The sequence below is a fragment of the Lethenteron reissneri genome, chromosome 16 (assembly GCF_015708825.2).
Source record: "Lethenteron reissneri isolate LAM-NWPU_2019-01 chromosome 16, ASM1570882v1, whole genome shotgun sequence".
Lineage (NCBI taxonomy): Eukaryota > Metazoa > Chordata > Hyperoartia > Petromyzontiformes > Petromyzontidae > Lethenteron > Lethenteron reissneri.
This window is the reverse complement of record NC_083794.1, coordinates 10,895,176-10,911,383: the sequence shown is the minus strand read 5'-3', so window position 1 is coordinate 10,911,383 and position 16,208 is coordinate 10,895,176. Positions and strand designations below refer to the sequence as shown.

The 16,208-nt window shown below is 43.5% G+C and overlaps 2 protein-coding genes across 3 annotated transcripts in view; one reads left to right on the top strand and one right to left on the bottom strand.

The window, feature by feature from the left end:
- The first annotated feature begins 4,773 nt into the window (after positions 1 to 4,773).
- LOC133342987 (high mobility group protein B2-like) lies at positions 4,774 to 11,229 on the top strand. Of its 2 annotated transcripts, none has more exons than XM_061552403.1 (5): positions 4,774 to 4,939; positions 8,362 to 8,518; positions 8,642 to 8,781; positions 9,238 to 9,412; positions 10,048 to 11,229. In XM_061552403.1, the coding sequence occupies exons 2-5, from the start codon at positions 8,369 to 8,371 to the stop codon at positions 10,165 to 10,167; spliced, it is 585 nt and encodes a 194-aa protein (XP_061408387.1). In that variant the 5' UTR covers positions 4,774 to 4,939; positions 8,362 to 8,368; the 3' UTR covers positions 10,168 to 11,229. The 2 variants fall into 2 exon arrangements, with proteins under 2 accessions (XP_061408387.1, XP_061408386.1); XM_061552402.1 differs by lacking the exon at positions 4,774 to 4,939 and adding an exon at positions 5,197 to 5,371.
- A 93-nt stretch (positions 11,230 to 11,322) lies between these two features.
- Positions 11,323 to 16,208, bottom strand: part of LOC133342975 (N-acetylgalactosaminyltransferase 7-like) — a 30,034-nt gene continuing 25,148 nt past the window's right edge. The window contains 3 exon segments of the mRNA XM_061552384.1: positions 11,323 to 13,374; positions 14,528 to 14,659; positions 15,747 to 15,845. Coding sequence (XP_061408368.1) covers positions 13,240 to 13,374; positions 14,528 to 14,659; positions 15,747 to 15,845 — 366 coding nt within the window. The 3' untranslated portion in view covers positions 11,323 to 13,239.

Genomic DNA, 16,208 nt, shown 5'->3' with positions numbered 1-16,208 from the left:
CTTTCTGCATTATTGTGTGGGCGCTGCATTCGGCTGCTTTATGGCTTTTGAATGTGTTGTATGGCAATTATATACAGTCGTATAATAATGACTAATGGCGCAGTCATTATGAAAATAAAGGTTTCTTATTTCAAGTGGGCCCTCCACTGGGATGTCGGGACAATTCTAGTACAGTATACACATATAGACAAATAAGTCGATACAAAAATAGAAACGTCGATTACAAATGAAAACGTGCTATTTTAAGAGAGGACCATTGGGCTCTTGGTGTGGAATTTTAGTTTATGCCCAACACACAGAGACCGACATTTTACAAATTGCCAAAAAGCATCCGTGTTGGTATATCGATCATGGTGGTAACGTCGCAGATAAGCGGCGAAACGAGTTTGTGAACACCCCGGCGCACAGTTCTGTAATACTAATAGCCTTCCATAAATAATCCTGGCCAGGCGGGCAACGATTCAACAACTGCCATTCCCTCATTCTTTGGATGCTGCTCCACAACGCGACGAGGTAATGCAGTTGCACTGCACGCATGGCGCATTTAATGGATGCGTGTGTAGGACGTGCCTCGTTTTCATAAAGGCGCAGGGATGGCGCATTAATTAAATGAAGTTAATCAGACGAAAAAATGGTACGTATTTATATTTCAGCTGCCGTAATATTCTAACACGATTGTACCCATGCACAATGTTGACTTTGCTGCAATGGTAATTCCTAACCTTATTCACTATTCATAACAATCACTCCAACCTTATCTGTCCTTGGCTCAAAAACTATTTCTTGTAATTGCACAAGTACTAACCATAAGACTACAAATAAAAATCACTCCCTTACTTGCCTGCGAATATGATTATCGAGTAAGAATTCTCTAGCACTGATAATGTCCTAAATACTGTATCGATGTAACTCTTTGCAACTAGCCGATATTGTTCATATCTTAGCTCAATTCATAACTCAAATGCTATTCCTGTCTCCGCAACACTAACTAGTAGTGTAACTGCGTTGACGAAATGTTGATTATCCAAACTGTTATTTAAAAAAAATGTTTACTAGAAGCATGACCCTGCATCCGAAAAATTATGGAATCGCCGAATCATTTGTTATACCTTTAATGCCTAACATCGTTAACTTTTAACTTATCCACATTAACAATTATAATCTGAACACCATTGCCAAACCGACGAGCGATGAGAAATAGATTTCTAGTAAACACATTCCTGCGGAGGGAGCTGGTAGGAAGGTTGGGTTGCTCGGTCAATGGGCAGGGTCAACGGCGGCGTGGTGTATTCCGTAAATATGCCCGACTGTGAGGGCGGGCACAAGCCGGCGTGAGTAGGTTAAACGTTGAGTTTTATAAGGGCACCACGGGGTGACCAGCCGCTCCCCACCCAGCCCCACTCCTCCCTCCCCACCCAGCCCTTCCCCACCCAGCTCCTCCTCACCCTCCCCACCCAGCCCCTCCCTCCCCACCCAGCCCCTCCCTGGGCTGGTGGAACCAGTGGGTTCCTACCAGTACTATCAGTCCCTTTTGTTGTATTCTGATGCCACCTGGTGGAGGGAGATGTGAAATACAGAAAAAGCGTCTACAGCCACAGCCTGGGATTATAATCTTGTCCGTCACTGCCCCTTCGAAACATTATACTTTTACAGACACACTTCCGCACTAGCATAATCATGTATAGCCCTTTACCACTGAATTAAGACATGCATTGGCATACTGTGTGAATCCATATGGCTTACTCCGTATTCTTGCACAGGGAAATTGAGTTTTCCATACGGCATACGAGCACGTTTTTAAATGTATTTGTCTATTTGTTTGCGTTTCTCCCTTGTGATGGGACTTTGTAGGATAAACGTTGAGATTGATAAGGGGCATGGTGTGAGCAATAAGGTCTGAATTGGTCTGTAATAAGGTAGGGCACTGATAAGGGGTTGACATGCATGCATTCGTGTTACACCATTGTGGAAAACTAATTTGTGGAAAATAAAGTTGCATATATAATGTAACCAGCCACTAGTACTCTACAAGCACTATTGATTCGGCAGTAAGACCATTGTATGTTTAACCTCAGACATATATCTATAACGACTTGAGGATTGGGGTATAATGCACTTAGCAGTGTGTACGGGTTAGATTGCTTATTGTGATGTACCTATGCAAAGGTTTCAGTGAATACTGCTCAATGCGAATGACATTCAGTAAAACCATAAGTAGGATTTATAACCACCCCGCAAAAAATGTAAATTAATACAGCAACAGAACGGCCAGTAGTTGTAAAGTTTAACCATTACCATCTTACATTTGAAGTTCATTTCGTTCAATATATACAGTCCTACCTAATTCATGTTAACAGGCTTTGTGTTTAATCAACATGTATGGTTTTGCATAGAGAATGCCTTGAGTCTGCCTTTATCTTGCGGGTAGATCAATGGATACAAGTGTGATAAGATACAACCGATAATACTACGTTGCCCACAACAGGATAGGGGCGTTAAGCATTACATTTAGCACAATATTGTGTTTAACGTGAACTAATGTATATGCAGGGACCTTCCACGTTAAAACGTGTGAAGGATGCTCAAACAATCTGCTAAACAGACTAAAGTACGCGTTACCTTTCTAGATTTGAAGCTTTCGTGACTGCAAGGATTCATACTCTTAGGGGTTTTTTTCGGTAAAGTCACGTAGGTAAAAAATTAATTATGAATAATAATAAAAATAGAAATAATAACAGAAAAAATATATGTATTTTATTTTATTTCTATTAGTATTTCCACCATTATTATTATTTATTTAATATAAATAAAATAATTATTTCAATTTTATTCCTATTCTTATATATTATTTCTATTATTTTTATTTAATAGAAATAAAATAAAAAAAATTTCTATCATTTATTATTATTTATATCATTAATGTATTATTATTTATTTAATAGAACTAAAAAATACATCTATTTTATTCCTATTCTTATTTATTATTTCTATTATTTTTATTTAATTAACAGAAATAAAGTAATTATTTTATTTCTATTTTTATGTATTATTTCTATTGTTTTAATTTTTTACCTACGTGACTTTACCGAAAAAACCTAAGAGTACGCGTTACCTATATCATCTAACGCGTAGCTTAACGTGTTTTTAAAAGTAACTATGTCACGCAACATCGTACTCAATGCAATTCGCATAAGTGCCTAACAATACCTCACAAACTTACAGCCTTTTCGATTTAAAGCTTTCGTGACTGCAGGGATTCATCTTCTTGGTTCTTTCGGTAAAGTCACGTAGAAGGGAAATAATAAAAATAAAACAAGATTAAAAAAATTAAGTCACGCAGAAGGGAAATAATAAAAGAATAAAATAAAAGTTATTATTTTTAATTTTACGTGACTTTATTTTTTTGTATCTTATTGTTATATTTGTATTATTTTATTATCTCCCTTCTACGTGACTAATTTTTTATCTTGTTAAAATTTTATTATTTTATTATTTCCCTTCTACGTGACTTTACCGAAAGAACCAAGATCACAGCCTTTTGTTTACCTCAAAATAAAACTTCGCTTAGCCGTTTCGACACAACTTTAAATCAACTAATATACTCCCGCTTGGATTGCGATCATGTTTCGATAAACACAAAAACGTGACGTTGAAAGAAACCTGGTGAATACAATCGCATTTAATAGATTTAGTTTGTGTACAAATAATAACTTTATAGTGAGGGAAAACCTACCCAGTTGTTCAATGTTTACAGCGGGATACGGGGCACTAAGCCTCTATCAATTCGCGATGTTGTATTAATATTCTTGATGTTGTGTTTGCTTTCTAAGAATCGATACGATGTTAACACGACTAAGTACTGTTGTGTGCACAAACGCACAATAACGTTTCGTCTCTCACACATACATACAACAAATATATCTGTAATATTATTTTTGGGATCGCTTAAATAGAAAAATGTGTCGTTAAACCCGCCACTAACCGACACAAGCAATTCGTAAGGTTTGTCACGTAAACATAACATGCCAATTCGTTACTAGTAGTGTCTTGGAGAGCAAAGCCGCAACATTTACATTGAGCACGACGTTTCGCCAGCAAATACATCTAACTTCGTCAGACGACAGCCAGATTTTGTGGAAAAATCCTCCTGTTTCATTCCTTAAATATTTGTGTGGTAGTGCTGGTGTTGGTAGACGTGATGGCAACACTTGTGAGCACTAATCTTATACGTTTGTAGCGGCGTTAAACTTCACCCCGCGTCGCGGCGGCGTCGACTCGGGGGGAACTTTTGGCGCCAAATAACCGAATGGGACAAAGGGGGGGAGGGGGGAGGGGCAAGGGGGAAGGGAGGGGGGAGGGGCAAGGGGGGAGGGAGGGGGGAGGGCACCACCCCCCCGGGGTGAAGGGGGCACCTTCCCCCCCTCCCGCATAGTTTTTTCCCGCGCTTTTCCCTTCGGTTTCTTAAGCGCCCGCGCGACCGTTTTCCCACCCCCCTCCCTCTTCAAACCGCCCCCCTCCCCCCCCCCTTAGGACCGCCCCCTTCCTCTTCTTAGGACCGCCCCCTCCCCCCCCCTTAGGACCGCCCCCCTCCTCCCCTTAGGACCGCCCCCTTTCTCCCCCTTAGGACCGCCCCCCTCCTCCCCCTTCAGTACCGCCCGGCACCGCGCGAGCCAATTGGACGAGCGCCGGTTCCCCCCCACCCCCCACTCCCCCCTAACCCCACCCCCCCCACCTCCCCCCAATGCGCGCGCCGGCCAACGGCGAGCGGCGCATCCGATTCAAATGCGCGCGCCAGCCAATGGGAGCGCGGCGGCGGCTTCGCCAGCCAATGGGAGCGCGCTCCATCGTCGCTTATTGCGCCTTCGTTGAGCGCCGCGAGCTGCCATTGCCTCCGCCGTTGCACGGTACCGCGCCAGCGTTAAGCGAACCCAAGTGGCGGGTGAGTCGAGTGTGGCCGCTGTTTAGTTACGGGGTGGTGTGAGGGGAGGAGGAGAGAGGGGGGGGGGGTGTTGGTTTTTTTGTAATTTTTTATATCGATATAGACGATCGCGCTCCGCCGTTTTCTTTCGTTTACGCCGTCGTTTGTTTAACTTCGTACGCTGAATTTATCCGCGTGTCGGTGGGCGAACGAGAAGGCCGTGATCGCGGTCTGTTATCTCGCTCGCAAATCAACGCGGGGCGGCTGCCGTTGCCACTGCGGGCGGCATAAGATGGCGGCGACGGTCTGCGCGGTCGCGTTCGCCCCCTTCTTCGACGCGTTCCCGTGCGATTTTCTCGGGGTTCGCGGCGGCGAATCGGCCCCGGATTGACGTCGGGACCCCCGCTGGAATGTACCGCTCACGATGGTTGGGCTTTTGAGCGCGGTGGCATGGTAGGAATGAGCCTCGAGGCGCGATTGCGCGAGGAGTGTGACCCCCTATCCGGCTGTGTGTGAAGAAGGCGCCACGGCCATTTTGGGAACGCGCGCGTTTTGTAAAATGTTAATTTGAGGTTATTTGTTAAATTGACGCGGTTGTTTTCTTCGCTTTACGGGATGAAAATGGGAGGAAAAATCAGGGGAGATGTTCGTCGCTTAAGTCGCTGTTCTATTTGGATGTGGTGGTGTTTTTTTGGAGCTGTAAGGGAATGGTTCAAAACCTTTGTGGGGGCCCGACGGGCGCTAAAGATGGAGTCTACTGTGCACGCATTTAAATGGTCGCGTTTATAAAATTTATTTTTTTTACTCAAAATGTAGAACTTATATCGTTATTTTCTTTATTTGCAGTTATATACTTGGTCTTTGAATTTTAGCAGATTTTTACCGCGAATGTTTAAATGGCGTGGTTTGTATTTCGCCTCTGTTTGAAAGGTGGCATCTGTTCAATTACAATTTGTTTTTGCTATAAGCTTGTGCGTTGTAGTGGTAACTTTTGTGTGAAAACGTTTTAGAATCGTAAACATGGTTTTACTTAGAACTTGTCACGTTGTTGAAGTATTATGGAACATTTGTGAAGCTTGTTTTTAAATATTGTATGTTTATTAAAAACTAGTTTTATTAATGCATTTATATCTAAGAGTAACCATTTAAATATATGCGCTTTGAAATAGCGAGATGTGAAATTTCTGCGTGTTTTGAACCTACATTCTTTGTTTAATGTTTTAACAATATATAAACAAACGAATGCAACGCGGATGGCGGGAATCATTAGAACCCGTACATGACCCGGACAAAGTTGAGCGAGGTTATCCCGTGGAGTCTATTGTGGTTTATTATACGAATATTTGTTGCCCTATGAGACCTCCTTTACCAGTGGCAAAATATAGTAATAGGTTTTTACCCTTTCAACTGGTACAAAAACTGACACCTTTATACAAGGGATCATGTTTGCAATAACCACAACACAAGCAGTCAAAATGCAAAAAAAAATAAACTCTGATAATGATATGCACTATCATCAGAGTTTCTTTTTGGTTGTATTTTGACTGCTTGTGTTGTGGTTATTGCAAACATGATTTCTTATATAAAGGTGTCAGTTTTTGTACCAGTTAAAATGGTAAAAACCTATTACAATATTATTTTTGCCCGTTGCCGTTTTTAAGGTTCCGTTTTGTTGTTTATAGGACCAAAGATTGGTGTTGTTACATTGAAATCCGCCCCTGGCTGGGCCGCGTGGTTGCTGCCTATTGTTAGTGGTGGTGGGCCACCATCGCCATTGCAGGCGATGCCTTCCATCCATTCATTCATTGATTTTTTTTCCCTTTCCTTCGCCTTGTTAACGGCTTGGATAGATCTTTCCATTTTGATTAAATGCATTTCGCATTTGTAAAAAAAGAATGGTAATGATCCATTTTGTATAAGCTCACCCGAAATAATTTATTTAGTTTTGCTGTGGGAGCACACGCGTATAAAATTAATGAGGACGCCACATTTCATGTTTCCTTGAAAGATTAATTAAGGGATTTGTCAATTTTACTGGCTTTTAGTAGACGATTATCCATAGCCTGTTGTATGAAGACGCAGGCATTGAAATCTCGCTTTTGCATTTTGTCTTTAATTTGCAAGTCCGTTATAAATTCTGTCGAAATTATTGCTGCATTCAAGTAGCCTTAATTGGGTAGGATTGCAAAGAATGTGTGTGTATACATGCCCTGTCCTCTTTGACGTGATGGCATGAGCGATTTGCGCCTTTATTATATGCACTGGTGAATGATGATCTATTTTTTATCAGTCATTTAAATTTGCTGGTTTAAGATGATAATTAACATCGTAACTAGTATTGCCTCCAGTGCTTGTTTCTCCACTGGTAATTAATTGAATGGCTAGGACATAGTCACGCTCCGGGAATGTCAAACTCCTAACCCACAAAATTATAATTTGGTAATTATCAATACAGAAATAGTCGTACGTGTTGTGCATTGGCTAGCCATGGACAATGTAAAATCAGCACGCATAATGGTAACGTCGTGTTCTAGGGTACAGTACAAAAGCAGACTGTGCATGTCTGTCAAAATTGGCCCCTTAGAGTTTTTGGCGTTATTCCCTGGCTGTGTGCAGTGTATTAATGCGACTGTAGATTGATTATAAAAAAGGTGGTAAATTGGTCTAGTTGCCTGGGATCTCGTGTCACGATGTTGTGACTGCCGTGCTAATTGGTGAAGACGGTCTTGGCATGGTTTATCCGGGTAATGCAGTATCGTGTCATTCAACATTGCGGATTTTGGATGTGTGCGCTGATGTAACGCCGCCTGGGTAAGACATTCTGAGATGTCAAGGTGGCCGATTAGTGATATGGCACCCAAGCGATTTGTCGTGTTAAAATAGGATTAATTAAAAAAGGCCACGTTTAGCTAAAAGGCATAATCAATGGGCTAAAGGTATTCTACATAGATGTGCATCTGCGTAATGAGGTATCTGAAAAAGTCCAAAAAGAGTGGGTAATGTGAAAGCAATGCAGACATAACTGTTAATAGGGTTATGTATTGCATCAAAATAGTTTTGGATGGACTGGAGACAGCTTAGTTATTTTGACTAAACTACACTCAAACAGCAATGCAGCTATTAATTGTTTGGCAACTTAACGTATATATTGTGGGTATTCATTCACAAGACCTTTAAGAAGATGAAAGGCATGGCTCTGCCTTTACACCTCCCACTCGACAGATGTTGAGAATGTGGTGACGAGCAAATGGCACCGAAAAAAATCCCGCCTTTTATTACCAATTGGTTGCGTTTCGCTGCCAATTCCGTTGTCATTTGCGTTGCACATAAAACCAGCATGGACATTTTTACGCGTCAAACGCATTAATTGCCATGAATGTTCTGTTGTGAGAAAGTGTGTAATGGTCTATTAATAGTGACTGTTGACATTTTTTGTGTTCTAGTGACAAAATGGGTAAAGGAGAGCCAGGAAAACCGCGTGGGAAGATGTCTTCCTATGCATACTTCGTGCAGACTTGTCGCGAGGAGCACAAGAAGAAACATCCGGAGGCATCTGTAAACTTTGCCGAGTTTTCCAAGAAATGCTCCGAGCGCTGGAAGGTAAAGATGCTCGCGATGCCCCTTTTGACATAATTCCCCACTCTTGTTTGGCAACTATCGATATTGGTCGCCTGTAAGTGGAGTTCGTTGACGAACATGGATCTCTATTATTGTGCCTTGCAGACGATGTCTCCCAAGGAGAAGGCGCGTTTTGAGGAAATGGCTAAGGCTGACAAGGCACGTTATGACCGGGAGATGAAAAATTACGTTCCGCCTAAGGGCAAGAGGAAGACAAAGGACCCTAATGCACCCAAGAGGCCCCCGTAAGTCCTGCGGCATTCTGTTTTGTGGTGTTTTGCCGCCGAGAAAGTGGCCTCGTCACTGTGGTTTTTAAATGTTTTATTTTTCCCAATTACCTTGCACTGCAGGGAGGCCCCCCCTTCGTTAAACAGTGGATTTACAAAGGGGCCTTGTGTGTACTTCGTTGCATCTACTTTTCATAGCAAGTCTTGAGAATTGCTATTTCACACACGACCCACAAAGACACTAATGTGATTGCGTACAAAGTGAGTGCTATTGTGCTGTGCAATTTAATCCGTGGCAGTCAAAGCGTATTATGTTGAGGCTATGTAGAAACCTTGTATGTGTTTTGTAAGTGGCTTGTGAAATCGTCATAGCTTTTAAAGCGAATGTGGCCGACGGAAAAGATTGGTCCAAGTTTGCCAGGTGAGTGGTGTTGGTCTAACACATGGTGGCCCTATCGCCGTGTTTGTGCACAGATCTGCATTTTTCGTGTTCTGCTCGGAGCACCGGCCCAAGGTGAAGGCAGATCACCCTGGCCTGGGCATCGGTGAGATTGCCAAACGGCTGGGAGAGATGTGGGGACTACTCACGCCCGAGACTAAATCTCCGTATGAGAAGAAGGCTGCCAAGCTGAAGGAGAAGTATGAGAAGGTGAGGTTTCTAACGAAGCGATCGTGAGTTGTTTGTTGTGGTGGAAATGTGTGGGGAGCTGAAGGCCATTTAATAACCTAATGAAATTGATAGCAAGTGTGATACTTATAAAAAACATAAAATACTTGCATGCAGTTTTAGTCCCAAATTACGACAGTTGCGTTTATTCTACGCCTTTGAGTATTGGTAAAGTCCTGCAGTATGTGCGGTGTATCTGGAAATGCACACTATTGTTGGGCAGATAAAGTGTTCCAGTTGGCAAAGCAGCCGTAATATAAATGGTGATAGTTCATGTATTGAAACGGGAACCAATTTGTATTTTTTTATTTGCTTGAACAGTTGGCATTTCTACATGGAAGTAAATACATTCAAGGTTGACAAATCTTTTAGGCACATCTCCCAAATAAATGCATTAATCAGTGCATGCATGCTATTTGCTTCTCATAAGCCTCAAAAAATATGATTCAGAGCTCAGTTATGTTGCTAATAAAGGTTATGAGGGACAAATCAGTCGCATGGCATTTATTTAAAATGGGCCACGATTATTTTATTTACGTGGCACGATTGCACGCTTGCTTGTAGTGCATGTCTTGGCCCATGTTCCGTGCTGTAAGCGCGAGTGTTCTGTTTCTCAGGACGTGGCGGCGTACCGTGGAAAGGGCAAGGCGGCACCCTCCAAGGCTGCACCCGAGGAAGATGATGACGAGGAGGATGAGGAGGAGGAAGATGATGATGATGAGGATGATGACGAGTAGGCTGACAGCAGCAGAAAGTGTAAAACATCCTCGGTGTAGGGATGTATAAAGGCTTCACTGGCAGGCGCTTACATTGATAGTTTTTTTTAAGGAGGTTTGGAGGGAATTTATTCAGTTTGGGGGGGTCAGTGATCCCACAACGTAAAAAATAAAATGTGAAGTCTATTACATTTGCCCGTGGCAGAATCCCAGCTTTGACATAATTGATGTAATAGTTTTTCAAGGGCTTTGGTGTTGGTTAATGGGCACTACTGTGCATTTGAGAGCATTAAACTGTTGGATATTTGGAAGAAAATAGGAAACTCAATTTGGTTTGATAGGACAGTGATGTTTATTGAATTAACAAATACTTCTTGAACCTCCTTTATAATTGTGTAAATTCAATGTCTGTACAGTCAACTCAAGGCCCGCTCCATATTTCTTCAAATAGATTTGGTGTTGGTTTAATTGAACTAAGATGTAACCTCACGACCTTTTCGACCAAGAACTACAGATGAATGACAACTGAAATGTAGCAATGATATGCATTGACTTGTGCCAGCGTATCTTATAACACTTTATTTGAATTTGGTTAAGGATTGGTAATGCATTACTTTCGAGTGGGACACTTAATGTCAAGTTGATGTATGATAGCTGTGTGAAATTAGAACTTTGATATTGGCCGATTATGATAGTGTTGCCCATTTGAAAGAAGAGTACTGCTTGGTTGAAAGGAAACTGAAATATTTGTATGTGGCAGAGTGTAGACTTGGTTAGATTGAGACCTGCTTTTGAGATTTTTTTTACCTAGGTTTGAGACTCCAAAAGCATAATCTGTATTGAGAAATTGCCACTTGGAAAAAGAAAAAAAAATTCCTTCCCACTATGTACAGTCTGCTTTTGTTTCTTTGTGGCTTGTAATACATTTTTTTAGCCTGGGGTTTTTGTCTGCTTTGAATATTAACCTTGTAGGGTGAATTTGTTTCACATATATTCTGATGAAAGTTGTCCATTTATCTTGTCTGTTGGACTTAATAAAATTCTGTAACTTTTAAGCAACAATAAAATGGTCTTTTTTTACAACATTGTCCATCCTCTTTGCTGGTGGGGGGGGGGGGGGGTGCAACGGTTGATAAGTGTTTAAGGTGCAGCATAAATGTAATCCTTTGGACAGCATCAAGGAAATTTACTTTTAATGATAAAATACTTTACAAATGATGCAACATACAGACGTTTCAAACTCTCAATGTTCAGTGTGCTTTTATGCAAATCATGGTTATTTCTCATAACGCAGAAAAGGATTGACAGGGTTTAGGTATGCTGTGTAAAGCTTTGGTATGCCAACATTAACCTGGAGAGCTGTAACTTCGAGGGGAACATGACCTTAATGTGCCTTTTTTAGAAGGCACTAGCATCTCAGCATTGCACTTCTATTTATGTAGTTGGGAGAATGAAAACCGAATGTTACCAAATAAACTTCTCATTGCTATGGGTTTTACTGATGGGAGACTAAGGAAATTTAATAACCCAACAATTCCATCTGGCACTACCATTTTTTAAGTCCTACGAAATGTTGAAATCTTTAACAAAACCCAAGTACAATTGCAACACGTTCTTGCATATACAACAGTACCATGAAATTGGCACGTTCTCACGATTCATTCTGAACCGTTATCAGTGTCTTCACAATAAGTTGTGGGAAGCTGTTGACGTTGCATTGTCTAATGAGAAAAGGTGCTCGGCATTGGGCCCTACGTTACGATGTGACAGAAATATTCGTCGTTGCATGTTAGCATTTAACCTTTCTGGAGAGTGATAAATAATTCAAGCTCGTGTGCTTATCAAAAACTTTGCGTTATCGGGAACGACAACTTTTGACGTTTTGAAAAAGAAAAGTATTGGTTCAAAGTACTGCTTGCACGCATGTTTGGTGAGCATAGTTACTTGGACTGCAGATTTTTTTAGTTCCAGCTAAGATTGTGCTCCCCGCACTTGATTTGCAGTTGATTTAAGCAACCCTGTGTGTGGCCACCGTGACCAGTTTGAACTTTGTACGCATCCCGTTTGTCTTTGCGAGGCTGGAAACATTTTGCAGGCACTTCCAAAACAAATGCACAAAACAAATACCTTACTGAAAATCTGATCTTGTGAGGTGATAATAATATATTGTATTTTGCAATTTGTGATATGATTTTATACATGTTTGCAGTTTTCATGAATTGGAAGGTCCATCTTACTAAAATTATAATTCTAAAACTATCTTCACACCGGTCGAATTTGCAACTGAATATAAAAAAACCCTATTTTTTGGTATTATATTTTATATATTAGTGTCTTCTCCAAATGTGTACAATGATGACGCAACAGTTTGCATATTTGTGTTAATTCAAAGTGACTTCGCCTGGTGATCCAAGAATATGAAGCTGAAATTAAACCAGATTTTGTATCTTTCTGCTCAAGTGAATACTGCACCATGCATTGTTTTCCTCAGGTATGGTGTGTGTGGCATTTAAGTTGTTAACTGCACAAAATCGGCGAGCTTGATCGGACACCATGTACAATCCTCGATAAAATGCATCCTTGCAGTCGGTAGGTACCATGTATCGTCAAATAACCCACATGGCATGGGGGGGCCATCATGCAGCAGTGGACCTATGAAGGGCTGTACGTGTACATGTGCAATGGTGATTGTATTTTACGGTCAATTCCATCTCGCACGGTCACAACACGTCCTTTCGTCTTGACGCAGGCGTGGAGATTGTCGACTTCATAAGTAAGAGTTCGTGCGTCCGTGTGGCAACACCTCCGTTACATTTTCCATCGGGCAAAGTATTTTTCTTTTATATATATAAAAAAAAGAGGCTCGTTTGCTCACTTTCAGGAATTCAAATTTCTGAACTCCGTTGACATCGCAGCACCTGGGAGAGGTGACGGAGTGCCTGACGGTTCGGACCTACACCGTCGTGCAAGCCGGGCGATCCGCACGCTTGCCTCGTCACAACTTTCCCAGGACTCCTCGGTCGGCCATGAGGCTCGCTTGTCTATCTTTTTTTGTGTGCAGGCTTGTTTGTGTTCGTCTCTCACGAGTGCTTCTCAGAACTTGATGTGGTTGATTTCCCAGCGCTGGTTCAGGCTGGTCGGGTTGCAGAGTGCCAGGAACACCTGCTGCAGCGTCTCGGAGCGGTCGAGGCACCTCCCGGAGGGGCTGTGGACAAATCTTCCCTCTCCCTGTGCGACACAACAAGTCATGCGGTGAGTGAACTCGTTCACCGCTAATGCAGCCGGTACGAAGGCAACTTTAACAATGGGTTCTAGATTTGAAGCTTCCGTGACTGCAAGGATTGATATTCTTAGGTTTTTTCTCGGTAAAGTCACGTAGGTAAAAAAATAAAAATTAATAAAAGTAAAATAAAATAAAAATCACGACGTTTCGGAGGCAACACAAACTTCCCGTCTTCAGGTGGAACCGCTGTGACGGTCATGATTTTTATATTATTTTACTTTTATTAATTTTATTTTTTTACCTACGTGACTTTACCAATAAAAAAACCTATAAATATTTAAAATGGGCACATTTGCTGAGCGCGTGTATTCTTCGTACGAGCTTTGCAATCAGTTCTTCAATTTGAAATTAACTGTAAACTTTTTATTCTAGATATGAAGTTTTCGTGACTGCAAGGATTCATACTCTTTGGTTTTTTCGGTAAAGTCACGTAGGTAATTTTTTTTTTAATCACGACGTTTCGGGTGCAACACAAGCGTCCTTCAGGTGGGGACAACTTAGTGAAAGCACACCGCGTGATTTAATTTATTTTAAACTTTTTATTGGACCAGGTAAGGCCCACTGAGCTATACGGCTCTTTTTAAAAATCAACCTGCCCATCACGAATGATATCTCAACGGAGTGGCTTATCACGTGGGAATTTAAAGCAGACAAATAATCTTAAACGCAAACTCCAAATATACAACAGCAGGCGTCAGGGTCAGGATCGAACCCACGACCTCCTGTGTACCAGGCGAGGTAGTTAACATCTCCTAGCCACCGTGATGATGATGAGAGGGAGAGACATGCAAACTCCAAATATACAGCAGCAGGCGTCAGGGTCGGGATCGAACCCACGACCTCCTGTGTGCCAGGCGAGGTAGTTAACATCTCCTAGCCACCGTGGCGCCCTTTTTGCATTCGTACAGCCTTCATTGACGGCACAGGTCGTGAGGGCAGGCCCTCATCCAGCAGTGGACTGACATCCGAACCAAAAATGACGACCGCAAATGACGGAAAGCACCACCCAGTAGCATACGTGGGGACCCCCCCCCCCCCCCAAATCCGGCCCGTGGACCCCCGGCGCTCGATAGCAGCTGGGCCGTCGCCGCGTCTCACCATGCGGAAGCTCCAGTCGTTGAACTCGGTGCGGTCGCAGTGCATGATGGTGACGCCGGTGCCCTCCTTGCCGCCCTGCGTCAGGCACTGGTCGTGCTGCATCAGCTGGTTCATGTCGTTGAGGCGAAACAGCTTCACGGGGAGAGCCGCCGGTGGGGGCACGGGGGGGAGGGGAGGCAGAGATGGAGACGGGGAGAGGGAGAGAGCAACACAGCGGCATTAGAGAGGGAGATAGGTGGAGGCCGTGGGAGTTGACAGGAAAAAGTGAAATCTCGATCACCTTCAGGCAAAGGTAGGAAAATTTAGAGTTGGGATTGAGCCGTGTCACAGTGCCATAAGCCCGGTGACCCGAGTTAGATTCCTGACCACAGCTAGCATCGGTGGCAAGTGATGTCAGATACGGTACTGTCTCTCCCCCCACCCCCCTCCCCCCACTGCCACTCCCCAACCTGCACTGACCGGCGTGGAGAAGTATGGTCAAAAACCCCAATGGCCAATATGGCTGGGGAGGTTTTCATCCATTGGTGGATCCAGAATGGCTGGGGAATTCATTATTAGCGTGTATTCGTATTGGTAGTGGTAGTAATAATGTCTTATGCCTGTGACCAAGCACCTGAGATCATCACTTCTCTGAAGCTATGCAGGGTTGAGCCTGGATGGTGCTTATGATGGGTGACCACCACGCACAAACAGGTTGCTGTAGGTGGCTACGGGGATACGCGGTGTGCAGCAAACTGGGCAGTTCAGCGAAATCCCACCTTCTCCGACCCCCGCTGACCCCGTCGTGCGGAGGCCCTGCGGTCAGAAAAACCCTCTCTCGACCCTGCCCAGAGGTCGCAAACGGGTTTTCATTCCTTACCCGTACCCGTACCCGGCCGCACCAGGGTCGCAAATGGGTACCTGTACCCGGCCGGGTACGGATACCCGTTCCCTACCCGTAACCTACCCGAAATGAGTGACAAACGGTTACTCACCAGTGACTCACGGCCTACCCGTACCCGTACCCAGCCGCACCAGGGTCGCAAACGGTTACCCGTACCCGTACCCGGCCGGGTATGGGTAGCCGGGTATCGGGTAGGGTACGGGTATCAGGTACCCGGTTGCGACCTCTGACCCTGCCCAAGCGGGTGCTGAAGCCCCGTCAGCCTGCGGTGGAGCGACGAGAGGGTTTGTACGTGGAGCTGGGATCGACCGAGTGAGCGGCGAGGTTTGGCGTCACCTGGTTGCCACCGAGGCCGTGGCAGGGCCCCAGCTCCACGAGCCCGCCGTTGTTGTGGCCCATGCTGTCGATGCAGAAGTTGCTCTTCTTGCCACGGATCTTGAGGATCAACGAGACGCGAGGGATAACAAAAACAACGCGCTTTTCGAGGTGCATTCGTCTCTGTAAGTGTTTAATCAGCGGTATGGATGCAGGTAACTGCTCGGGGAAATATGTGTTTTTTTTAAAATATATTTTGTAACAGTCGGGTTTGCGTTTCCAAAGTGTGTTGGGAAACAATGATCAATTTGGTCAGTTTTAAATAAGTCTCAAATGGAAACGTGACATCATACGAAGGTTTGGTTCATATTGGGTCATCTTTACGGTAGTTATGGTGCATCCCCTGTTATGGACAGAAAGGCGGACGGAGCCAAACGCATAAACGCATGCAACCTTTGTTGGAAAGCGTAAAGAAATGAAGCC